Genomic DNA, 25,881 nt, shown 5'->3' with positions numbered 1-25,881 from the left:
GACTTATGTAAATTTGGGAGGAAGATGGCGGACTGTTGATTTTCAGTTTTAGCCTATATTCATCATGGTAGGAAGTAAATTATAATGTTTTTGAAGGGTTGTCTACTGTAATGAGTGAAAAGTCGAGTGGGGTGAAGGGTAAGCCACCAGACAAGAAGGATGGTGTTGCTTCAGAAAGTAGTCAAGTCTCAACTAAAGAGAAAACAACAGCCAGCAACTCGAACGAAAATGCAACTTTGGTGGAAACCCAAAAGGTCGCTGAGACTAAAGTTTCAGAAAAGGGGAAAGAGTCGCGTAGAGTTACGGACACAAAATCATCGACAAAGGTAAATGGCATAAGAAATGGGGGCATGGGTGGTACAAGGTCCAAAAGGGACGAAGAACGCCGATATTATCCCCCTCCAAAATCATCAGGCAGGGGTCGATACGAATCGAAAGCAGGTGGATACCATGGTCCTACGTCAGCATCTTCCCCGAGGTCGGATTCGAAGCGTTCGGGTATGTATAATATATAAGTTTCAAAATAATAACTCTTTATGACAGCAACGTTCAAACCCACTTTGAATAACTTCTGTGTATCCAGTGTCAACAAGTTGACCTCGTCTGATAACACTACAACTTGCCAGATGGACAAGTTCTCATTGTAATATATCTCACCTAGATTTTGTTTGTGTGGACATGATGTTTATCAATTTTGTCAGACACTTGATTCTGCTATAACAGTTGGTTAACCGGGAATATATACGTAAACAGGTGGTAAGAAGTTAAATGGAAACACAAAGTTATATTTCTTCATCACAATATTTTAATAAGGACTTTATTGCTTTGCAATATGAGGAACAAGCCAGTGTTATCAACATACATGGTAAGTTTAAGTTGAAGTTCTGCTCTCATAACAGGGAACTAAGTAACTGATGCATATCAAATGACCAGTTCTTTGTTAAATGACAAATATCAAATTGCATATTTGTATTCATGAATTCTGATTTTGCGACAGATTTATTCATTCCCCCCTCTTTTAATTAGGTGACTCATCTCGATATTTCTCTGATGAGTCCCGTCTATCCAAGTACATCCGTCGTGTGGTAAGAGAAGGTGACAGAGAAAGGCGGCTTACAGCAGCAAAGCAGTTCAAGGATTACCTGAGGACAGGAGAGGGGTCAAAGGTCATTTGTCCCACCTTTGTATATTTTTTTCAAAAATCAGTATAAGTGAGAAAAAAATAATTAGATAGACATAATTATTACACTTATGCTTTGAAGAAATTGTAATGCCCATCAGTTCATTCATTTGTTTCTGAAAAAGAAGCACACACCAACCTTATTTGGGTTTGGGAGAAGTAGTTCCTGCACAGCAACTTCCAGACATAACTATCCGGAACGGTCAAATCTTTAAAAAACAATGTTTACGCCAAACCACCTTTACTTTTATTTTGGCCTCAAGCTTCAGACCACTTATTATTTGAAAACTTTGGTTTGATCCCCAGTGATGAGGAAATAAAAAGACTGGTCACTCTTGGGCTAGTTGCTGATGGCAATCCCCATGGATTTTGATTATTCTCCACGAAAAAGAAAATATATTCCCTAATAAGCAGCATCTTAATAGAAGATCTGTAGAGATTAGTTACTTGGTAATAACCATGTACTTAACTTGGCATTGATACAGATAATTTTGATTTGTATTATAACTGCTTTTCAGTCCAGTAAAAGTTTATCAAATTCACATAGAATAGATTGAAATATTATTTTGTTATAATTGGTTTTAAATTAATGATTTGAACTTCTTTCTTCTTGTAGGCTGCTTCAAAGATGGCAGATGATATTTTGGTTGAACTGCAAGATATATTTTATGAAAGGTAAATATATTAAAATATTAGAGTATGATTATTCTGGTATTTATGAGAGAATCATGATAGAAAATGTAAATATAGCTGAGAAAAGAAAAGAACCCCCCCCCCCCCCCCCCCAAAAAAAAAAAACCCTGGAAATTCAACAAGAAAACAGAGCAGGAACAAGACATCATCCAAATTTATACTTTGAGAAAGCAATATGCAGCCTTGAGATGTCTTGTAGGGTTTACTTGGTTTGAATTCGCTACACTCCTGAAAATCTGGAAGGATAGTTCAATTTGCAATAACTTGTACTTTGGAAGGCTACCTGAATCAATCATGCACATCATGTTTACTTTTCCATTAGCTGTGAAGTGTCTACATTAATAGCTTTTCAAGTAAAAGACTTTTATCATTAATAGAAATTCACAATTTAGATTTATGTTATAATAAGATATTTTAATTACGTCACTTGACATTGAGAATATGGTCATGCATGTTGAGCCTTTTAGAGGTGATATATTTATCGGACAATGAGTGCAAATCTAGTTTGAAGCTCACCCATAGACATTGCTGTTCAGTGGAATTATCATCAAACCTGGGTTTCTTGCAGGATAAATACAGTATATAAAAAATGTTTCATCTATTTCTGAATGTTTGAAATGGATTACCGGTACTAACAATTTTTTTTTCAGAACATCTCGGGAGCTTAAGCAGGAGATTGCTGCCTGTGTTGGCATTGTTGGAGGGACTATGGGACATGATGCTCAAAGGTATTAGCTACTGGTTTATGAATCTGCCTATTACTAGGTTTCATCTTGCCGACATCACAGAGCTTACATAGACTTTCTTAAATTTTCTTATCGCAGATCTATATAGGGTTAATTACTGGAGCTTTTACAGCTGAGTTGACAGTGTCCATTTAGAATTTGGGAGATCAGGATATCGAATTGAGTCTTTATTCAATAGTATTTGTATTTCTCAACAATTGAAAATGTCAAAGTGCATCTCATAAATATGGAATAAAGTAGACAAGAGTTTAGAAAATATATGTACACTGAAAAGAAAGATACTTGATACAAATATTCTACATGGAATAAACATTCTGGTCTAATCCAGCAAGATATCTACCCAAAAAGAGGACTCAAGTTTGGCAAACAGGAACCACCAATAGAAGTGATTTTATTCAAACAGAACCATATAATAAGATACATTTTCTCCTTCACCCACCATGCACAGCATTCCTTTATTTCTTGAGTCCTCACATTGGATAAGCATTTATTGTAATTTCCTTAATGATATAGAAGTTAAACAACAAATGGTTGTTGGATATGGAATTTATTTCACTTGAGTTATTTTTTTAAGTTACAAAAGACACGAGCTTTAGCAAGTCTAATTCCACCTATGCAAATAAGGTGTACAAGTGATGGCAGGGTGATGTGATGTCATTCGATTATTGATGACGTTAATAACAATTGCAGCTCTGGTCATAGTTTGAATTCTTGGCCAATCAAAAAGCCGGAAAGTTATATTCCATTTAGTCTAGTGGAATATAACATATATATCCAACAGTCAGCAAATTTATACGATGGCCTGAGAGTGGAAAAACACAGCGTATTGTGGTAGATATTGTATCATATACTTCAGTAAAATCAAATATTTAAGGTAAAGATTAATTGATAATGAATTTGAAAGTAAAATTAAATATTTATTTTTTGCAGATATTTCCATTGGCTGTTTGATCAGACAAACAATGTGATCGAGGACGATATAAAGTCTCTCTTCCTGGACTCACTGCTTGAGGTTCGTGTCAACTTATATCTTATATCTCTTTCATTCAGTGTTACAATATCATTTTCTTCATGAAAAAATTAATTGAATACAATTAAAATTAATGCTAAATGTGTGTGTGGGGGGGGGGGGGGGGGGGGGGGGGGGGGGTTATATGGTAATTGTTTTCTCCCTGTGTATATCCATAGCACAGAGCTTGGTAGAAGAATGTGTACAAAATCAATTTGTCATAAACTCCTGATCAGCAGACTAAGTTTATAATCACACAATCGTAACATCAAGATTAGATTTTGATAATCGTTGGTCAAGTTTAAAGGACCAAACGTTCACACTTGACCACTTTTGAAATAAAAACTTGTGTAAAAGACAGTTTGACAGAATTAATTACATAACATCACATCATGGAGTTTCATGCCAGATTGTATTTTGATGGACATAAATGTCAAATGTTAAACATCATACAAGTATATAAAAAGATGTATCCTGAAGGGCCAAAAATCATACCTGACATATTTGTGAACTTATTGCAGATAACCATAATTATATGCACCCACTCACTTTGCTTTATTTTGAAAAAGAATTTTCATTAAAGTTTTCATTGTGTTAGTAAATGTGAAAATCGTAAAATAAATTTATGTTCATTTCCTTTCCAAGGCATTGAAGTATGATGAGAAGAAGCAGTCAACTGGAAATTTGATGCCGGTGAGTTTTCATATTATAGTTAAAATATGAATTAAAGATTATTGGAAACCTATACTTTAAAGGTATTCAAGACAATAGCATCCCGTCGAAAGAGCTGTGACACAGGAATCATATAAGTGCAGTCAAGATTTTGATAGACTTTATGTTCAAAGAATCAGGAATCAAACTTATATCTATGTTTCTTGTATAAATGAATCCTGACTTAGATGTTCAAAGAATCAGGAATCAAACTTGATCTATGTTCCTTGTATAAATAAAACCTGACTTAGATGTTGATTGTATTATGTTTCTGTAACAGATGGTGATGACCAATGTCCAGACCCTGTTGGAGAATGCGGACACTCCAGAGTTACTGATATCGGTCATCAATGTCATTCTACACATAGCCAAACACTACCAGCATGTGTTTGACTCCCACTTCAGGGTAGGTTTTCTCCTTGCGACATTGGGGACACATTGAATGTGTTATTTCTAAATCTTCATTTTGTTCTATTTGTGTGTAGTTGTCATGTTAAATTATTTTTTTTTTTTTTTCTTAAAATTTTCTGAAAGTGACAGAAGAAATTGTTTACCTCAGAGATACTGCTCTGAAAATGATTTCACATTGGTTATGTTTTACACATTAGTCACATCATTATTTATTAAACAAAATCACTTTTCTAACTATTTATTAGATATTAAGATTGTGTTCTTTTACAATCATTAATAACATGTGTAATTTTACAATATTAATAAAAATTTTGAAGTCATATACAAGTAGATCACCAATATTAAATTTACTGGCCAACTTCTGACACCAATTGTGTACAATGATTTTTCCTTCTCTATAGGACACAGTGGACATCCTGGTCGGCTGGCACATAGATTCGTCACAGAAGGATACGCTGATAGATTTTACATCTTCAGCTCTAATTGATTTCCACACATTCTGGGTACTGGACTTGTCCTTTTCTGTCACCCTACTGGGACAGTTCCTGGAAGATATGGAGGCGTACGCTGAGGTAATGCACTAATTAGTTTCGCATCCTCAATAAACGAGATATTGATTTCCCATGCTCATCTCTTTGTTGGAGAGTTTCTGGAAGCCAAAGGGATTTGTCGAGGTACTGGTGTACACCAACGGCCTACTTGATGATGATTTTAAGATACTTAAAGATTTTGTCGCGTAAACTTTCATTGATTTTGTTGCATAACTTTCATGAATGCATCATATTAAACAAATACTGATTGGTTGTAATAATTTATGGTTCCTCAGGCATCAAACATGAAAACAATGAACACTTTTATACACATGAATGTATTCACAATGATACATTAATAATTGTCTTCTCCATAATCTCTGGGCAGATACCCGGAGAACATAGAATCATAAAATCTGAAAATTCATATGTAGTCTCCTAGGTTGAATACTTTCGTTTTTCTCACTTTTTTGATTGGCTGGTTGTATTAATTCGACAGAGGAATGCTCCTTTGTACAAATAGCAACCTGTTACCGGAAATCTTCATGTACCGGTCTATATTGATGAGATTTGAATTTAAAAGACCCTGTTGGTCTTGTCATTGTTATTATATTCTCACTGTGATGTAAATAATGTATTGTTGTTTCTGTAGGACTTGACGTACAGTGGATCTGATCGTGCCTATGAGGAGGACTGTGTGTGTAAAATCTCCGCCCTCCTTAAAGTGTTTACGACAGTGGTGAAAAGCCTCGGCGACAGCCTACAGCCTGGAAATAGTAGTCAGATCACACGCGAGTATATCATAGAGGTTAGTCTGTAACCATCATATAGGACTTGTAGTGCTGACCCTAAACTTACAAAAATTCACTAATTCTGTAGCTTACGGCTATTCCAGGAAGATATCTACCCAGCAGGAGATGTCTAACAAGGACCACTGAAAAAATAGTTTTGTTCAAACAGTATCATATCAGATTGTGGGGCATTAAAGATTAAGAGATTTCAGTTAGTCCCTAAATTTTATATGCTGGTTGGTGGGTAATATGTACTTAACATCCATCTCATTGGTTAAATGGAAAAAAGTTCCAGGTCGTAGCCTCTTACCCCTTTTAATACCTGAAAATATAGATAATTCTGTGTATTGTTAAATTACATCATTTCATTACATCTCATAGTTACTTTGCAATATTACAATGCACATGTTCTTGTTAAACAGCCCTCATAGATCATAAAATATTTTCACAGCAGAATTATTGGTACTTTACATTTTTGAGTCAGAATGAAAATTATATCTCGGTATTTAATCTTTACTTGGAAGATAAAATCATTACATTATTTTTCAATATATTTTGTGGTAGTTCGATTGTGATGATGTATTAAGGTTCTAAGTCCTGTACTAGGTTTTTTACTGTTGACTAGGTCCTGGACAGAATTGTGAAGAGTGTAGAGACAGTTGTGAAGAACTACTTCTCAGAGTCTGTACTTATTACAGGTAAGTTATGTCTGTCTATTACAGGTAAGTTATGTCTGTCTTAAATTTCCTCTTCTTCTTTTGACTTTGCTCAAAATGTAGGTATTGTCTGATTTTGAAGAAATTTGGTACGTAGATGAGATAAATTGAGCCACAACTGTCTGTTTAGCTGTACTTTGTATTAGCTGATGATCAAATAATTTTGAGAGAAAATTAGCAACTATTTTCTATAACCCTATGTTTATATTGTCATTGAGATAGTGTTTGAATCATAGCTTTTTTTAATTAAGTAGAATTCTAATATTGTTAAAAAATCAAAAATTATAATTATTTGTACACATAATTTTACCTACCTGGTATATTTTGTATTCTTATTAGCAAACAGTTGTGTGTGCCTATTGGTCCACCAGCTACAGACAGAAGTGATCCACAGTAGTTGTCTCCTGTCCTTCATTCTCACTCAGACTGGACGTGTTGGCCTCGTCAGCTACAAGTACATCCACTCTTTGCTGACCACTACACAGAAGGTCAGTTGTCTTACATATTCAACTTATTGACAATGTCCGTATCTCATTTACGTAGTGCTTCCAGGGTTTGTCACTTCATCAGTAAATGTTTCATCAATGATAAGATAGGTTTCTCTGTCGAAATGTTTTTGTTTCGTGAGAATCAGATGAATATATTTTCTCATCGCAGAAATATCCTACAGGAAAATCCCTCTTTGTGATATCTGCTATTAATAAGGGCTGTTCCATTCAAATATATACCTGACACCAGGACTCAAAAATATATCGCTTCTATCCATGGTTGGATTTCCTTCATATAACCTCTGTAATTTATTAAATAAATTCTATGGATGGTACCCCTTCACAAATCCTGAAGTCCTGGGGTGGGATAGATATTTTACTGGAATAGCCCTAATATTTCATTATGAAGAAAAATGAATGAGATATGATTTAACTTGATGTAAATGTCAAAGGAAATCTACATAGTTTATTGAATTTTGATACAATATTTATATCAAGATTATTTTTGTGGAGATAATTTGCTATATACATATGATGAATTGAATGTCTGTAGCAAAAAAACTTTTTGAGCGATAAAGGCCCTTGGGGCCTTTTGTTTTTTTTATGGTTTTGATGGTTGATCTGTGATGTGATGATTAATTCCGTCCATCACGACTCTTGTTTATGGTTGTGATAATTATAGAAGAATTAATTTTGATCTGTCAAGAGTGTTGTCATGATTATTTCTGTCCATCGTGACTATAGTACCGATGTTCATTTCAGGTGATAGAAATGTACGGAACACAGCTGACAGTGACGTTCCTGTCACAGCTCCTTGTACCTGGCTCACTGCTACAACAGTGTCGATTCTCGCAGAGTGAGGAGGTAAAACTCAAATTTCTATAGTCCCTGTCATTAAAAGGTTTCTTCTTTAGTCACCAAGTCGTAGGAATTAAAAATGTTTCCTCATGTGATAAATGATTGCTTTGACAATGGCATGTTTATATTAATTGTTAATAACACTGAAATTTAATCCAGGACAGGATTTCTGGTAAAATTGTAATGTCTTTACAAATCTGTGTTACTGTCAGATATTAATTTTGTCTGTGTAAATTGCTATATTTTAAACATTTATAAGAATAGCTGTACCCCTTGGTTCTCTAACTCTTGCATTCCCTGAACCACCTCGATCCCGATCTGTACCTGTTGGTTTTCTTACTTCAACTGTCTTTTCTGGTTTTGTCAAATCAGTTGTAGAATAATCTCAGATGATCAATCGAGGGGCTTCTGATAGCTCAGTCTGTTAGAGCACTGGCCATGTAACCTCAGGGTGAAGATCCGAGGTGTGTGGTTTGACGCTTATTACCTATGTTGGTTTGTGTTTCTTAGCCAGTCTGTGCTGCTGTGGTTGTGTCCATGGGCAAGACACTTTGCCTCAATTGATCAAAACAGCATGTAACAAATGGCATGTGACAGGTCTCCTGTATGTTGTTCAGTGAGGTAGTCACCAACTACTATAAGGAGACCCTGCCTCAAAATGACCTTGGCTGTTCCTGGGGTTATAAACCCAGTAAGTAGATAATTGGATGAACAGTGAGGTTTTGTTTGTTGACAGGTTGTGGAACAACTGATGGCTCTGTACCATGATGTCATGGCTCTAAAGAGTGTCCCGTTACTGGAGGAAGCCTACAAGTAAGACGAGATATATTCGTTTGTGATGATTAAATAAAATATAGCTGATAGGTGTTATAGGGAAAATAGAGTAAATTCTTTAGAATTCTTTCACTTATCTAGAAGTGTAGAGTGTTTCTTGTATTCACTACTATACTGCAATATCCAGGTTAGCGATACAGGTCATCTGGTCCTCTTGTTAGTACGTCAAACTGTCGCATATCCTTATCGAACTTTTGTACAGGTTAAATGTACTCAGACATCCAGATATTTATTTCATAATATTAAATGTAAGCTTTTAATATGGGGACATGGTAGGAGTTTGAATTTGGTTATGGAACTTTTGGATTTGTAGCATCTATTGTAAGTGTATTTGAACAAGATATCTTACCTAATGTAATGAAAATTTGGTGAATATTGGTGTCCCAAAATAATTCTGGTTTCTATGGTAATGAAAGGTGACATATAGGTAACCATGTTCTATCTACGTTGACAGGTTTATCGTTGGTGACCTACAGCGTGCATACAACTTGTTGTTATTGGAAGCGGGGGAGAAAGTGATGGTGGACCTCATCCCCAACAACCCTTTTGAGGCTACACACTACACTGTTTCCCATGCACAGACTGTCTGTGTATTCAACCTGTGTGCTCTGGCTGAGATTGGCAACACCAAGAATAACCTTATAGCTGTACTGTGTTATTCGTCCCATACCGGTGAAACTATAGGTTTCCCCTCTCTGTCCGTCCATCTTGAATGTATGTATGTAATGCCAAATATTGTCAGCCTCTAGCGACATCATTCCTTGAAGATTTTGATCAAACAACACACAGTTGTTAAGGACCATAATGTCTCGGGACAATTTTTGAGTGTACACAGTTTTTGGGTCAAAGTCACTGTTACTATTTTTAGCAGGGGTCGGTAGGGGACATATTGCGTTTAGTAATACTCAGTATGAAGTGGATTAACTCAGTAGAAGGACCTGAAAAAAAGTCAGATCATGGATTGATCAGATCGAAAAATCCAGTAAATGTTTTCGGGATAAACCAGATAGTCAGCTTTTTCAAGGGGTTCATTTTTTTCGTATTTTTCGAGCATAGAATTAAAAAATCACACACAAAAAGACCTACTGTATTCATTTTTGCTGAATATCTACAAATCTTTTTTGATAAAGCCAGAAATAAACTTAAGTGTTTTGAACATGAATCATACTCAGTTCTTATTATCAAGTGTTTTGAACATGAATCATACTCGGTTCTTATTATCAGGTGCTTGCCATATGACTCAGTCAACTCTGTGTGTGTTTTCAGATGTGGGCACTGTCCCCCAGTATATTTGACCTAATCAGTCGTCATTTTGACCCCCTTGAGGTGTCAGTGGCCGAGAGGTATCCTGCCATACAGTACGCTATCCTCAACGCTCTCTTCTCTCACTGTACCAGGTATGTACTTACATATATCTGATGTCTTATCTAGATAACAATGAAGAAGCAGAAATGAAACTTATATTAATTTTCGCCAAGCATTGACAACCTTCAGAAGTTGCATTTAGTTTCTCAGTTTCCGAGATAGTGTATGTATTACTAGTTAGTTTCTCAGTTTCCGAGATAGTGTATGCATTACTAGTTAGTTTCTCAGTTTCCGAGATAGTGTATGCATTACTAGTTAGTTTCTCAGTTTCCGAGATAGTGTATGCATTACTAGTAGTTTCTCAGTTTCCGAGATAGTGTATGCATTACTAGTTAGTTTCTCAGTTTCCGAGATAGTGTATGCATTACTAGTTAGTTTCTCAGTTTCCGAGATAGTGTATGCATTACTAGTTAGTTTCTCAGTTTCCGAGATAGTGTATGCATTACTAGTTAGTTTCTCAGTTTCCGAGATAGTGTATGCATTACTAGTTAGTTTCTCAGTTTCCGAGATAGTGTATGCATTACTAGTTAGTTTTCTCAGTTTCCGAGATAGTGTATGCATTACTAGTTAGTTTCTCAGTTTCCGAGATAGTGTATGCATTACTAGTTAGTTTCTCAGTTTCCGAGATAGTGTATGCATTACTAGTTAGTTTCTCAGTTTCCGAGATAGTGTATGCATTACTAGTTAGTTTCTCAGTTTCCGAGATAGTGTATGCATTACTAGTTAGTTTCTCAGTTTCCGAGATAGTGTATGCATTACTAGTTAGTTTCTCAGTTTCCGAGATAGTGTATGCATTACTAGTTAGTTTCTCAGTTTCCGAGATAGTGTATGCATTACTAGTTAGTTTCTCAGTTTCCGAGATAGTGTATGCATTACTAGTTAGTTTCTCAGTTTCCGAGATAGTGTATACATTACTAGCAACCAAAAAGTGTTATGTAGTAGATCATAATTTATATTTTTCTTTTGTAGACATGGAAACTTCATATCGAGTAGCAGCTTGTTAACCCAGAACTCATTCAGGGAAGGCTCGGTACTGGCCAATGTCAGTCCGACGACTAGTAACAACTTCTCACGAGTTCTTAGGCTACTCACTGGACTCCTAGCCAGCACCAGTACATCCTACGACAGTCGGTGAGTAAAATGTTATTTATACTTTGGAGTCACTGTGGTCCACTGACAGGACATTGGCGATCAAATGGTCTCCAGGTTGAGTCTCAGCATTGATCAAGATACCGACTACTCTATTGTATTATAGTCAACTCGGCTGTTAATGAGTATGTGTTGGGGCGGTGCTGGAACTGTTATCTGCAAGCTTCAACTTATTGTAATCATTACTGACTGCAGGGGACAAAGCTGATAGCATTACCAAGTTTTCATTCTCTATATTTGGAGGCACAGAGCTTTACTGTCTTTTCACTGTATATTTGGAGGCACAGAGCTTTACTAAGTTTTCACTCTATCTTTGGAGGCAAAGAGTTTTACCAAGTTTTCACTCTGTATCTTTGGAGGCACAGAGCATTACCAAGTTTTTACTCTGTAGCTTTGGAGGCAAAGAGTTTTAGAAAATTTTCACACTGTATCTTTGGAGGCACAGAGCTTTACCAAGTTTTCAATCTGTATATTTGGAGGCACAGAGCTTTACCAAGTTTTCACTCTGTATCTTTGGAGGCACAGAGCTTTACCAAGTTTTCACTCTGTATATTTGGAGGCACAGAGCTTTACCAAGTTTTCACTCTGTATATTTGGAGGCACAGAGCTTTACCAAGTTTTCACTCTGTATATTTGGAGGCACAGAGCTTTACCAAGTTTTCACTCTGTATATTTGGAGGCACAGAGCTTTACCAAGTTTTCACTCTGTATATTTGGAGGCACAGAGCTTTACCAAGTTTTCACTCTGTATCTTTTGAGACATGGTTGTCTAGCGGTAGGATGATTTATTAAAATTTCTATCAAATATTTTTTTTGTCTCATAGGTGCCTGTGTCTTAAGTGGATCAATGACATCATCTCCAGTCTCAACAGTAGCACTCATATCTTCTCCATGGACGATTTTGTCATCCTTATTAGGGTTGTGATACACCTAGGTAAGTATTGTGATATTTATATGGTTTATATTGTAGTTATCAAAAAACAAAATCCTAAAAAATATGTGTGAGATATGTAACATGAGCTCCTGCTTTGATGGAAAATAGAGCTAAATGTAAAATTTAACTGAAGTTCAAAATGTAGCAATATTTGTTTTGAAAACATTTTTTTTGAGCTGTCCAAATTTGACTTGACAGCAAAAGAACTTACATACAAAATTTCAGCATTCCATCACCATCAATAAGTAAATGGCACATGCTGCAATTTGTGGCCCACTTCGTGACAACTGTGGAAAGTACTTTTTTTCTGGCACAAAGTTTAAACTGTAAGAAAGATCTGTAGTTGGCTGTTTGTAAATATCAATAAAAGATACTTATATCAGATTTATTATTTTGAACAGGTCACAATCAGGATCTCCAAATCACCATGTCGATCTGTCAGTGTCTACAGAGCATCTTCAGGATGAACAACAACCTCCCATCTTCTATAATGCAGAGGTAAAGAGAAGTTAGCTCTCACATTTAAGTAATGTCAGACATTATAGACAGCTCCGCTTAGTTTGAACATATTGTATAATAATATCTTGTTTTATGATTTCAAGCATCAATATCACTTTATAACAAAAACAAAAAAACGTGTTGAACGTTTGTTAATAATTGGTGAGCATCTAATTAATATACATAGTCAGAAATTTTCATTAATTTTGATATGTATTCATCTTTCTGTACAAAAAAAAAACAAGAAAAGGATATCACTATTACAATTATAGTGTCTGAAGAATTATGCATGGAATGAAATTTCATTTAATTTAATTCCTGTAATATTTGTCATCTGTTTTTATTACTGATAGACTTGACCCTTTTTACTAGAGTTATTCATTCAATAAATAAGGACGAAAAATAAGAGCTTTTACTTTGCTTTCTGACAAGATGTTACATATATGTTACATTCAGAAAATTGACAAACTGGTTTGTCCACATGAATGAACAGACCTGTACATTGAGAAACATCAAGTTTTAACTCTGAGTTTGAGACTTTAATCTGAACTTATTATTACCTTGGTTGTGTTTCAGAAGCGTGAAGCTGAGTGTATATAAGCTAACAGACAACAGGGTAGCGGTTAGGGAGGCATTCTTCAGGCTGCTCAAACTCCTTCCAGTCAATGTTACTACTAGGTGAGGCTAACAAACCAATGTATAGGGTCTTTTAAAGAGTTTTAATGAGAAACACCATCGGTATTATAAAATTACTGTATCAAAGCAAATTTATTGGCACACTCAAATTTAAGCTCAACTAAATTCATACATATTATTGGAATAATGAATTAGCACCCATGTTACTTGCCATAGAAAACTATATACAGAACTGCAATTAGCACAAGCACTTCAATGCAATCATAATTTAGTACAAGCACTTCAATGCAATCATAATTTAGCACAAGCACTTCAATGCAATCATAATTTAGTACAAGCACTTCAATGCAATCATAATTTAGCACAAGCACTTCAATGCAATCATAATTTAGTACAAGCACTTCAATGCAATCATAATTTAGCATAAGCACTTCAATGTAATAATTTAGCACAAGCACTCCAATGCAATCATAATTTAGCACAAGCACTTCAATGCAATCATAATTTAGCACAAGCACTTCAATGCAATCATAATTTAGTACAAGCACTTCAATGCAATCATAATTTAGCACAAGCACTTCAATGCAATCATAATTTAGCACAAGCACTTCAATGCAATCATAATTTAGTACAAGCACTTCAACGCAATCATAATTTAGCACAAGCACTTCAATGCAGTCGGAATTTAGCACAAACACTTTAATGCAATTATAATTTTGCACAGGCACTTCAACGCAATCAGAATTTAGCATAAACACTTTAATGCAATTATAATTTAGTACAAGCACTTCAATGCAATCATAATTTAGCACAAGCACTTCAATGCATAAAATGCTAAAATAAGATTACAGCGTCAAAGACTTTAAACATATACAGTATAGACTACAATTGTTTGATCTGTTTTGGCAGACTGACCAGTCTACTACACCTATGCGATGACAGTGACCAGGCGGTCAGTTTACAGGAGGGTGCCGAGGGGGTCACTGCCGCCTGGCTAGCCAAGGGTTACCACATGAGTAAGATCCCCAGCGGGGGTTTCCACTCTCTTAACTTCAGACATGTGATGGCCTTCATCCTCAACAACACCCAACCTGTGTAAGTTGATATCATTTCTATAATCTGTTTATATCTACATATCTTTTCTTGTCCATCAAAAATTATCTCTTTTCATCTCTCTACTTTTCTCTATTTTTCTCTAAATTTCTATACACTGATGTCTCTGAGTCTGATTCCTACCTTATGTATAAACAGACAATCTGGAAGCTGGAATTGGCTGGAAGCAATGTTCTACAGCTGCCAGTCATCAACCCAGGACCCACGTCATTCCTCCGACACTTTCAATCTCCGAGACTTTGTAAGTAATACAGAGGGTGTTTGGTGCAAATATTTTACAGCATCCTGAAAATCTACATGAAATATCAACCCAGAAGATTTGTTTTCCTTGATATGAATTTTGAAAACTTTGAAATGTTTACAACTATTAGGAAACAAAATACAAATATTGTTTTCCCCGTTATAATAGTACTGTTACAGAGTTTATTGTAGAAGGCTTTCTCTGACGCAATTTGTACTACATTTATTCATTTTTCTGTCATTGATTCCACAAAGTAACTAAAGGAGTTGATCTCAATTATTTTGTCTACTCTAGGTTGATGGTAATGAAGGTATGCTGTGGTTCTGGGCCACCTGGGAGGCAGCCCAGTACTGTGTGTTAAATCGTCTGAGGACGCCACTCGGTAAACCTCAGGACACGTTCACGTCAATAGAGGGCGTGATAAAGAAAGTCGCCATAGACATGCAGAGCCACCTACAGGAGGATACCGACAAATCAAAGGGAGAGCATAAGAAAGGTAAAGATTTTAAAAAACATGTTTCAGGTAAATATTAGAAGGAGGTTATCATATGGATAATTAGTCTTTTTCACTCTGCTGTTGAGTACAGTCCCCTGACATTTTGTCCGACCGATTGTCTGGCCAATCTTGGCTGTTGAGTTTAGTCCCCTGGTGTTTTGTCTGACTGAGTGTCTGGCCAATCTTTACTGCTGAGTACAGTCCCCTGACGTTTTGTCCGACTGGATGTCTGGCCAATCTTTACTGTTGAGTACAGTCCCCTGGCGTTTTGTCTGACTGAGTGTCTGGCCAATCTTTACTGTTGAGTACAGTCCCCTGGCGTTTTGTCTGACTGAGTGTCTGGCCAATCTTTACTGTTGAGTACAGTCCCCTGACGTTTTGTCCGACTGGATGTCTGGCCAATCTTTACTGTTGAGTAGTCTGTGATATCCTGTCTGTCTGTGTGTCTTGCCAATCCTTGCTGTTAAGTTCAGTATGTATTTTGTCTGACAAATACATCCCTTTGTCTACAGCAGGAGAAAAGAGTGGAGAACTTGGATGTCACCTTCGAGTCCAGCTCCTCTTGTCGTTTATGGAACAGTTGGAGAAGTTACTCTACAATGCCTATGAGGGATGTGCGGCTGCTATGCCAATGGCGCCCAAAGTAAGCTAGGATTGCATGTTAACAAATTTTATTCAGAAATTAAGAAAAAAATAAAGTAATTTGTCGCTGATGCCGTCTTTACAAGAGGTAATTTTTAGAAGAAAAAAATAAATCTTTAGTACTCGAAGAGGTCCTATATTGATGCCTAGTAACATTGTCCATAAACTAACATAGGTAATTAGTTCTGTAAAACGACTTGTAGGTGTAAGTGTTTGATGTCTTAATATAAATGACATCATATTGAGCAATTGGTGTAGTGAATAACAAACACATAGGCTATAGTGAATAATGTTGAAACAGCTCGCATCTAAATAGCTTTAGTGAATAATGTAAAAAAAACAAGATGAATATTACAGCCATCTACAGTAGAACTCCACTTACTCAACTTTTCCATTTAAATTACTTCTTCTCATTAACCATGACTCCAAGAGTCATAATATTTGGTTGATAGATTCCTTGTGTAAAAACAAAAGTGGATGACTGAATTGCAGTTTATACATTTTTATAAAAAAATAAATCTTGTCAGATCTTTAAGTCTTCCTTTTTGTAGAAGAATAATAAATAAAAACATACTAAATGTCAACAATGTTGAATAGGCATTCAGTGAGTATAGTGTAACATATTAACGATCAATACCTATAATGATCTAGGACTAATCTCTGATAACTCAAATACCTTTATTCCTCAAAATATTGACATGGTCCTTAGTGGATCGAGTTAGCAGTGTTTTACTGTACATTAACTACTTTATTTTGTTTTAGGTCGTTCGAACATTCTTCCGAACAAACAAAGCTACATGTCTAGAATGGTTGTCAAGGATACGCTCCAACATTATCAAGATAGCACTGCATGCTGGGATGCCGGCCATGGCTGTGAGACAGGCTCACGAGCTGTTGAGAGACATGAAAGAAAATAACAACACGCAGGTAAGACCATCGAAAATGTGGCGATGATGGGTAACGACATTGTGGCCTTACTCATTCCTCACAACCTAAATGGCTGGACTGGTCGCATGGATCAGAGATTTACGTTCATGAAATATGGAAGATCTTTCTGATGAGCCTTGACAAGGGCTGTCAAGGTCTGTGTTAACATTGCATGTCTGTTAGGACTTATTCCTCGAACATTACATTTGTGAATAGAACAATTGGTTTGTCCACATTTAAACAAACAGGCCCAAGATAAATAAATTGTCCTCAACCTCAAGCTGGATATTAAGGAATCTGATACTATGGGTTGGTATCTATTTTTAGGTCATCTGACCCGAAGGGTCAGGATGACCTATAGCCATCGTGCTTCGTCCGTCGTCGTCCGCCGTGCGCCGTGCGCCGTCCGTAAACTTTTCACATTTCAATCTTCTTCTCAAGTTCCACCAGTGGGATTCACATGAAACTTGCCAGAAATGATCCTGAGATGGTCCTGACCAAGTGTTGTTATTTTTCGGGTTGGTCCGAAATCCAAGATGGCTGCCATAGCCGCCATTTTGAAAACACATTTTAAACTTCTTCTCAAGTTCCACCACTGCTGTTGGGCTGAAACTTGCCAGAAATAATCCTGAGATGATCCCGACAAAGTGTTGTTATTTTTCGGGTCGGTCTGAAATCCAAGATGGCCGCCATAGCCGCCATCTTGAAAAACACATTTAAAACTTCTTCTCAAGTTTCACCAGTGCTATTGAGCTGAAACTTGCCTGAAATGATCCTGATATGATCCCGACCAAGTGTTGTTATTTTTTAGATCAGTCCGAAATCCAAGATGGCCGTCATAGCCGCCATCTTGAAAAACACATTTTAAACTTCTTCTCAACTTCCACCAGTGTTATTGAGCTGAAACTTGCCTAAAATGATCCTGATATGATCCCGACCAAGTGTTGTTATTTTTTGGGTCGGTCCGAAATCCAAGATGGCCGCCATAGCCGCCATCTTGAAAAACACATTTAAAGCTTCTTCTCAAGTTTCACCAGTGCTATTGAGCTGAAACTTGCCTGAAATGATCCTGATATGATCCCGACCAAGTGTTGTTATTTTTTAGATCAGTCCGAAATCCAAGATGGCCGCCATAGCCGCCATCTTGAAAAACACATTTTAAACTTCTTCTCAACTTCCACCAGTGTTATTGAGCTGAAACTTGCCTGAAATGATCCTGATATGATCCCGACCAAGTGTTGTTATTTTTTAGATCAGTCCGAAATCCAAGATGGCCGCCATAGCCGCCATCTTGAAAAACACATTTTAAACTTCTTCTCAACTTCCACCAGTGTTATTGAGCTGAAACTTGCCTGAAATGATCCTGATATGATCCCGACCAAGTGTTGTTATTTTTTGGGTCGGTCCGAAATCCAAGATGGCTGCCATAGCCGCCATCTTGAAAAACACATTTAAAGCTTCTTCTCAAGTTTCACCAGTGCTATTGAGCTGAAACTTGCCTGAAATGATCCTGATATGATCCCGACCAAGTGTTGTTATTTTTTAGATCAGTCCGAAATCCAAGATGGCCGCCATAGCCGCCATCTTGAAAAACACATTTTAAACTTCTTCTCAACTTCCACCAGTGTTATTGAGCTGAAACTTGCCTGAAATGATCCTGATATGATCCCGACCAAGTGTTGTTATTTTTCGGGTTGGTCCGAAATCCAAGATGGCCGCCATAGCCGCCATCTTGAAAAACACATTTAAAGCTTCTTCTCAAGTTTCACCACTGCTATTGAGCTGAAACTTGCCTGAAATGATCCTGATATGATCCCGACCAAGTGTTGTTATTTTTTAGATCAGTCCGAAATCCAATATGGCCGCCATAGCCGCCATCTTGAAAAACACATTTGAAACTTCTTCTCAACTTCCACCAGTGCTTTTGAGCTGAAACTTGCCTGAGATGATCCTTATATGATCCCAACCAAGTGTTGTTATTTTTTGGGTCGGTCCGAAATCCAAGATGGCCGCTGAGGCCGCCATCTTGAAAAACACATTTTAAACTTCTTCTCAAGTTCTACCAGTGCTATTGAGCTGAAACCTGCCTGAAATGATCCTGATATGATCTCGAGCAAGTGTTGTTATTTTTCAGGTCGGTCCGAAATCCAAGATGGCCGCCATAGCCGCCATCTTGAAAAACACATTTTAAACTTCTTCTCAAGTTCCATCAGTGCTATTGAGCTGAAACTTGCCTGAAATGATCCTGATATGATCCCGACAAAGTGTTGTTATTTTTTAGATCAGTCCGAAATCCAAGATGGCCGCCATAGCGGCCATCTTGAAAAACACATTTTAAACTTCTTCTCAACTTCCACCAGTGTTATTGAGCTGAAACTTGCCTAAAATGATCCTGATATGATCCCGACCAAGTGTTGTTATTTTTTGGGTCGGTCCGAAATCCAAGATGGCCGCCATAGCCGCCATCTTGAAAAACACATTTAAAGCTTCTTCTCAAGTTTCACCAGTGCTATTGAGCTGAAACTTGCCTGAAATGATCCTGATATGATCCCGACCAAGTGTTGTTATTTTTTAGATCAGTCCGAAATCCAAGATGGCCGCCATAGCCGCCATCTTGAAAAACACATTTTAAACTTCTTCTCAACTTCCACCAGTGTTATTGAGCTGAAACTTGCCTGAAATGATCCTGATATGATCCCGACCAAGTGTTGTTATTTTTTAGATCAGTCCGAAATCCAAGATGGCCGCCATAGCCGCCATCTTGAAAAACACATTTAAAGCTTCTTCTCAAGTTTCACGACTGCTATTGAGCTGAAACTTGCCTGAAATGATCCTGATATGATCCCGACCAAGTGTTGTTATTTTTTAGATCAGTCCGAAATCCAAGATGGCCGCCATAGCCGCCATCTTGAAAAACACATTTGAAACTTCTTCTCAACTTCCACCAGTGCTTTTGAGCTGAAACTTGCCTGAGATGATCCTTATATGATCCCAACCAAGTGTTGTTATTTTTTGGGTCGGTCCGAAATCCAAGATGGCCGCTGAGGCCGCCATCTTGAAAAACACATTTTAAACTTCTTCTCAAGTTCTACCAGTGCTATTGAGCTGAAACCTGCCTGAAATGATCCTGATATGATCTCGAGCAAGTGTTGTTATTTTTCAGGTCGGTCCGAAATCCAAGATGGCCGCCATAGCCGCCATCTTGAAAAACACATTTTAAACTTCTTCTCAAGTTCCATCAGTGCTATTGAGCTGAAACTTGCCTGAGATGATCCTGATATGATCCCGACCAAGTGTTGTTATTTTTCATTATTTTTCGGGTCGGTCCGAAATCCAAGATGGCCACCATAACCACCATCTTGAAAAACACATTTTAAACTTCTTCCCCAGGTTCATTGGTTCAAGGAAGGCAAGCCAACATAGTGTTATTTTTTTGGCCTCGTAAAAAATTTGACATGGCAGCAATATGGCGGCCATTTTGTAACATGATTGCGCAATCATGGTTTTCCTGAACAACACCTATTTCAAACTTCTTCTCAAATTCCACTGGTGGAATTCAGCTCTAACTTACCAGAAATGATCCTGAGATGGTCTTTACCAAGTGTAGCTATTTATCGGGTCGGCCAGAAATCCAAGATGGCTGCCATGACAGCCATCTTGAAAAACACATTTTATACTTCTTCTCCAGTTCCACTGGTGCCATTGAGCTGGAAATTGGTGAAGATGTTAAGGAGCAGGGCCAACAAAGTGTTGTTATTTTTTTGGCCTCGTAAAAACTTTGACATGGCAGCAATGGCGGCCATTTTGTAACATGATTGCGCAATCATGGTTTTCCTGAACAACACCTATTTCAAACTTTTTCTCAAATTCCACCGGTGGGATTCAGCTCTAACTTACCAGAAATGATCCTGAGATGGTCTTTACCAAGTGTTGTTATTTATTGGGTTGTTCAGAAATCCAAGATGGCCACCATGGCCAACAGTGCCACTATATACTTGCTACAGAGAATGCATACTACAATAATATAAGGGTTTTAATTTAGAGTCAGATGACCGTTAAGGCCCCTGGGCCTCTTGTTAGCTCACCTGGTCCGGTGAGCTTATGTCATGGCGCAGCGTCCGTCGTCCGGCCGTCTGTCAACATTTGCTTCAAATCGCTACTGGTCAAAAAGTTCTTATTGGATTTTGACCAAATTTGGCCAGAAACATCCTTGGCAGAAAGGGAACAGATTTTGCATAAATGGTGACTCTGACCCCTGAGGGGCCAAAGGGGCGGGGCCCAATAGGGGAAATAGAGGTAATTCCTTTAAATCGCTACTAGTCATAAAGTTATGAATGGATTTGAACCCAATTTGGTCTGAAACATCCTTGTAGGGAAGGGGAACAGATTTTGCATAAATGGTGACTATGACCGCCGAGGGGCCAAAGGGGCGGGGCCCAATAGGGGAAAAAGAGGTAATTCCTTTAAATCGCTACTAGTCATAAAGTTATGAATGGATTTGAACCAAATCTAGTCAGAAATGTCCTTGGGGGAAGGGGAACAGATTTTGCATAAATGGTGACTCTGACCCTCGAGGGGCAAAGGGGCGGGGCCCAATAGGGGAAATAGAGGTAATTCCTTTAAATCGCTACTTGTCATAAAGTTATGAATGGATTTGAACCCAATTTGGTCTGAAACATCCTTTGGGGAAGGGGAATAGATTTTGCATAAATGGTGGCTCTGACCCCGAGGGGCCAAAGGGGCGGGGCCCAATATGGGAAATGGAGGTAATTCCTTTAAATCGCTACTAGTTATTAAGTTATGAATGGATTTGAACCCAATTTGGTCAGAAACATCCTTGGGGGAAGGGGAACAGATTTTGCATAAATGGTGACTCTGACCCCAAAGGAGTCAAAGGGGCGGGGCCCTATAGGGGAAATAGAGGTAATTCCTTTAAATCGCTACTAGTCATAAAGTTATGAATGGATTTGAACCCAATTTGGTCAGAAACATCCTTGGCAGAAGGGGAACAGATTTTGCATAAATGGTGACTCTGACCGCCGAGGGGCCAAAGGGGCAGGGCCCAATACAGGAAATAGAGGTAATTCCTTTAAATCGCTGCTAGTTATTAAGTTATCAATGGATTTGAACCCAGTTTGGTCAGAAACATCCTTGGAGGAAGGGGAACAGATTTTGCTTAAATGGTGACTCTGACCCCAAAGGGGCCAAAGGGGTGGGGCCCAGTATGGGAAATAGAGGTAATTCCTTTAAATCGCCACTAGTCATATAGTTATGAATGGATTTGAACCCAAATTGGTCAGAAACATCCTTGGAGGAAGGGGAACAGATTTTGCATAAATGGTGACTCTGACCCCAAAGGGGCCAAAGGGGCGGGGCCCAATAGGGGAAATAGAGGTAATTCCTTTAAATTGCTACTAGTAATAAAGTGATGAATGCATGTTCTAAAAACAATTCTTGAGGACTTTCAGACCTTAGATAGTCTGGACTTCATTGATCTTTAAAGCAGTTTGGATTCCCACACTATAACCATATAGAGCATTGTTTGAGATTTACAAATAAAACAAATTGAATATGAACATTATTTTGACATTTGGTCTAATTCAACCAGGTGAGCGATACAGGCCCCATGGGTTTCTTGTTTGCCTCTGCCATATGAAGGCACAGTGGCCTAATGGTATGATGCAGGGCTATTTGTCCGAAGGGTCACTAGATGCTGTGTTGTATCCATTGTGATCCAGTCAACTCAGATGTAAATGAATATATAGTAGGACAGTTCAAGAAATGTTGTTTGTAAGCCGTACCAATGTGGCAGCTCCAGCTGTAAGCTTCCCAGGGAGTTCAGACATTGGCTGGTTGCTAAAGGCCCAATAACTATGGATAATAAATTATGAACCACTTTGAGACGGCAGTGTTGTTGTGATATAAAGGGATATAAAACTCAAAATTGCTATTAATATTGTTGTGCAAGATGACCGAATATACAATATCATATACTCAGTATCTATATTGCCGACAATGGCAGGCGTAGTCTACGATCACAAAAGTATGGGTGTGTCAAAAACGTCCTAATACGAGCTTATCAATATCATAAATTTAGAGAATATTCTTTTAATTTGCCCTTGTATTCTGTTTCATTAAGGAAGGTTTGTTTACCTTTTGTGTCTGTCCTGTTGTAGACTCCCGAGTTTGAGCAGACACTTGTGTACCTGGTACAGGCCCTTTGTGACCTGAAGCAGGCTGATGCGGTGATGGGGCTCTACACCTGGTGTAAAGACATCACTGGTAAGAAGCTGTCCCTGATCAAGGCTGCGGTGGAGAAGGCTTCAGGAAGGTAAGATTTGGATCACTTTCTTTGACTGTTAAATGTATCTCCTTTCTGAGAGTTTTGTAATATGGAGGTATATCACAATTTTTTCACGGGAAATTGATTAGTTGATTAGACATGCAAGTAGAATATTTTACGGTTGATTAAAAAATTTCAAGGTAAATTAGATTTTGATGAACTTTTATTTTTGTGGTTTTACAAAAATTTGGGTGTAAAAAGATTTTTTTTTTTATAATAGAGCATAATTTTCTCTGTTCATATAAATACAAGTGTTTATTTTTTGTTATTTTTTAAAAAAAAATTGGGGAAATAACATAATAGCGATCTAATCATACATATATTTGAAAACACATCAATTTTATGTGAATGGAATAAGAAATACCAGACAGCGAACATTGATTCCTGATTGAAAAAAAGGGAATTAAATTTTCAGTAAAATGTTACTGTCTGCAACATCTTGATCTTTAGGTATGAAAATGCAGCAGTTGAGTACAAGTCTGTCCTGAAGGTCATGTTGTCATCCGACGGCTCCGAGGACTTGAGGGCGGACAGTGAGGGCGGTCGGGCCTCTGGTGAGCTGGTGATGCCTAAGAGAATCACAGGTATCCTCAGCAAGCAGACGGCACAGATGCAGCAGACGCAGCAGCAGCACGACTCCTCCATACACATTAACAAACTAAACATGGCCGTCAATCAGGTACACTTCACTCACTCATGACTGGGCTGTATTTGTTCAAAACAGTTCGAGCGGTCAGTGCAGAGGTGTTCTTTATGAAGTATAGATGACCCTAAGTGATCTTACTTCTGTTTTCTATCGAGCTTTTTAAGGTATTTGTTAACACGCGCCTATTTTGTCTGTATAAAATTTTAACATCTCAAAATACCTAAATAGATAAATAAATTTGTCTGCGTAAATGAAAAGGCCCCAGCAGTTTATCTTCTTAGCATTAACACTGTAAAATTTTTTTGGAGAAAAATGCATGCAATCCATTTGTTCAATAAAAATTCTTATTACATTTAATTGTTAATAACATATAACTATCCATTAAAACGTTATCCTCTTTAGCAGTTACGTTTCATGAAATTTTCATTTTCTCTTTATTTTTGAAATTTACATGGATGTTTGATATTTGTGGAAATTTTCACTTTCAGCTTGTAAGCATAAGATGTTGTCATACATGGAATAGATTTAATTTCTTAAATGGAATTGTGAAGTTCTTAAGAATAAAAATTATTGAACCTTACGAACAGGTTCAGCTATCAGTACTTCGCTCATTTCAAATTATATGGATGTTCTATAGTAAGGTGGAAAAAGTTGTCTTTAAAAGATGTCTGTTCGGCATTTTGAAAAGTGTAGACCCAACACAATGAAGTGGAAGATGTTACCATGATAAGATTGATAACATGATAATGATAAGATTTGTTGTCTGTTTTAACAGGTTGTCGACTGTTACCAGCGACTCGGTGACTGGGAGTCTGTACTTGAGTGGCAGGAACGGGTCGTGGAGTATCGTCAAGACCCAAATCTGAGTGATGTACAGGCGGCTTTCAAAACCACTGTTGACATGAACTACATCAAGTAAGCATCATTTATATACAACATGTTTGTGTGGTGTAAATAATAAAATCTTTCACCACTTGTCGGTGAGACAGGGGAATCTCAACCCGAGGGGAAGATTCTTAAGTATCTTATCCCGAGGCTTGAGATTCCCTTGTCTCACTTCCATGGGGGTGAATGATTATTTTTTCTGACCCTGTTTACCTTCTTATGTATCTAATATGGATGTTACATCAATGCAAGGAAATGCTGACATGACATGATTGAATTGTCGATGTGACATGATTGTATTGTCGTTGTGATATTATTGATGTGAAGCAGGGGTTGAGAACGTTCAAACAGCATGTGTAGCTTGTCTCAACCCTTAGGGTGAGATAAGAAAATATCACACCGGTAAAATTGTTGATATCCGTTTCTTCTCAAAAGTAAAATGTTGATATTATATAACTAAAAGCATTGATATTATTGAATATTTAATATGACCATTAAATTTGACGAGAGTATATACACTCACGATAAGTTAAAAATCAAAAAGTGGCTATGGTTACTCAAATCTTGTGATACAGACCAATAACTTTCACATAGTTCATCTAGCTGTTAAATGGAACAAATAGTGTTTTTGAATCAATAATTAATGGCTGTGTTTCAGGGCGCTATCGTCATTTGAACACGAGGACTATGTAGGTGTGAGAGAGAACTTGGAGCTTGTTCCGGGAGTTTCTGACATCAGTAAGGCGGACAAGGCCTATACTCCACAATTGTGGAGTCAGACCCAGAAACTGGACCAAGTCCACCGCAACTTTATCCAGGTGGCCTCGCTCATGATGGAACAGTCCAGTGTCAAGTAAGCCTAATAGATACCTAACCTTTCAGCTTTAAAAGTCATGTGTATGAATCAAATTAAAATGAAAAGTCAATTTTGTAAACACAGCCTTTTTCACTGTGTTCTCAGGACAGATTCAGGTGTAGTTTTTACTTCGGATCAGATGGCAAAAGTAAGATATTCTGTGAAGGTTGTTATTTTTTAATC

General features: G+C 37.4%; 1 protein-coding gene across 1 annotated transcript in view; it reads left to right on the top strand.

Moving 5' to 3' along the window:
* The first annotated feature begins 25 nt into the window (after window positions 1–25).
* LOC117338294 (serine/threonine-protein kinase SMG1-like) overlaps window positions 26–25,881 on the top strand; it is a 96,291-nt gene continuing 70,435 nt past the window's right edge. The window contains exons 1-28 of the mRNA XM_033899586.1: window positions 26–498; window positions 1,027–1,166; window positions 1,797–1,855; window positions 2,524–2,601; window positions 3,550–3,631; window positions 4,274–4,321; window positions 4,620–4,745; window positions 5,152–5,322; window positions 5,933–6,088; window positions 6,697–6,769; window positions 7,127–7,275; window positions 8,038–8,139; window positions 8,870–8,946; window positions 9,422–9,614; window positions 10,234–10,364; window positions 11,302–11,463; window positions 12,306–12,415; window positions 12,817–12,913; window positions 13,490–13,591; window positions 14,459–14,644; window positions 14,801–14,903; window positions 15,198–15,399; window positions 15,912–16,042; window positions 16,804–16,968; window positions 23,145–23,299; window positions 23,762–23,990; window positions 24,733–24,872; window positions 25,501–25,695. Coding sequence (XP_033755477.1) covers window positions 111–498; window positions 1,027–1,166; window positions 1,797–1,855; window positions 2,524–2,601; window positions 3,550–3,631; window positions 4,274–4,321; window positions 4,620–4,745; window positions 5,152–5,322; window positions 5,933–6,088; window positions 6,697–6,769; window positions 7,127–7,275; window positions 8,038–8,139; window positions 8,870–8,946; window positions 9,422–9,614; window positions 10,234–10,364; window positions 11,302–11,463; window positions 12,306–12,415; window positions 12,817–12,913; window positions 13,490–13,591; window positions 14,459–14,644; window positions 14,801–14,903; window positions 15,198–15,399; window positions 15,912–16,042; window positions 16,804–16,968; window positions 23,145–23,299; window positions 23,762–23,990; window positions 24,733–24,872; window positions 25,501–25,695 — 3,950 coding nt within the window. The 5' untranslated portion in view covers window positions 26–110. The remainder of the gene's footprint in view (window positions 499–1,026; window positions 1,167–1,796; window positions 1,856–2,523; window positions 2,602–3,549; window positions 3,632–4,273; window positions 4,322–4,619; window positions 4,746–5,151; window positions 5,323–5,932; window positions 6,089–6,696; window positions 6,770–7,126; window positions 7,276–8,037; window positions 8,140–8,869; window positions 8,947–9,421; window positions 9,615–10,233; window positions 10,365–11,301; window positions 11,464–12,305; window positions 12,416–12,816; window positions 12,914–13,489; window positions 13,592–14,458; window positions 14,645–14,800; window positions 14,904–15,197; window positions 15,400–15,911; window positions 16,043–16,803; window positions 16,969–23,144; window positions 23,300–23,761; window positions 23,991–24,732; window positions 24,873–25,500; window positions 25,696–25,881) is intronic.

Source organism: Pecten maximus, chromosome 1 (genome assembly GCF_902652985.1).
Source record: "Pecten maximus chromosome 1, xPecMax1.1, whole genome shotgun sequence".
NCBI classification, from domain to species: Eukaryota; Metazoa; Mollusca; class Bivalvia; order Pectinida; family Pectinidae; genus Pecten; species Pecten maximus.
Note: the sequence above shows the minus strand (reverse complement) of the source record. Positions and strands in the feature narration are given on the sequence as shown.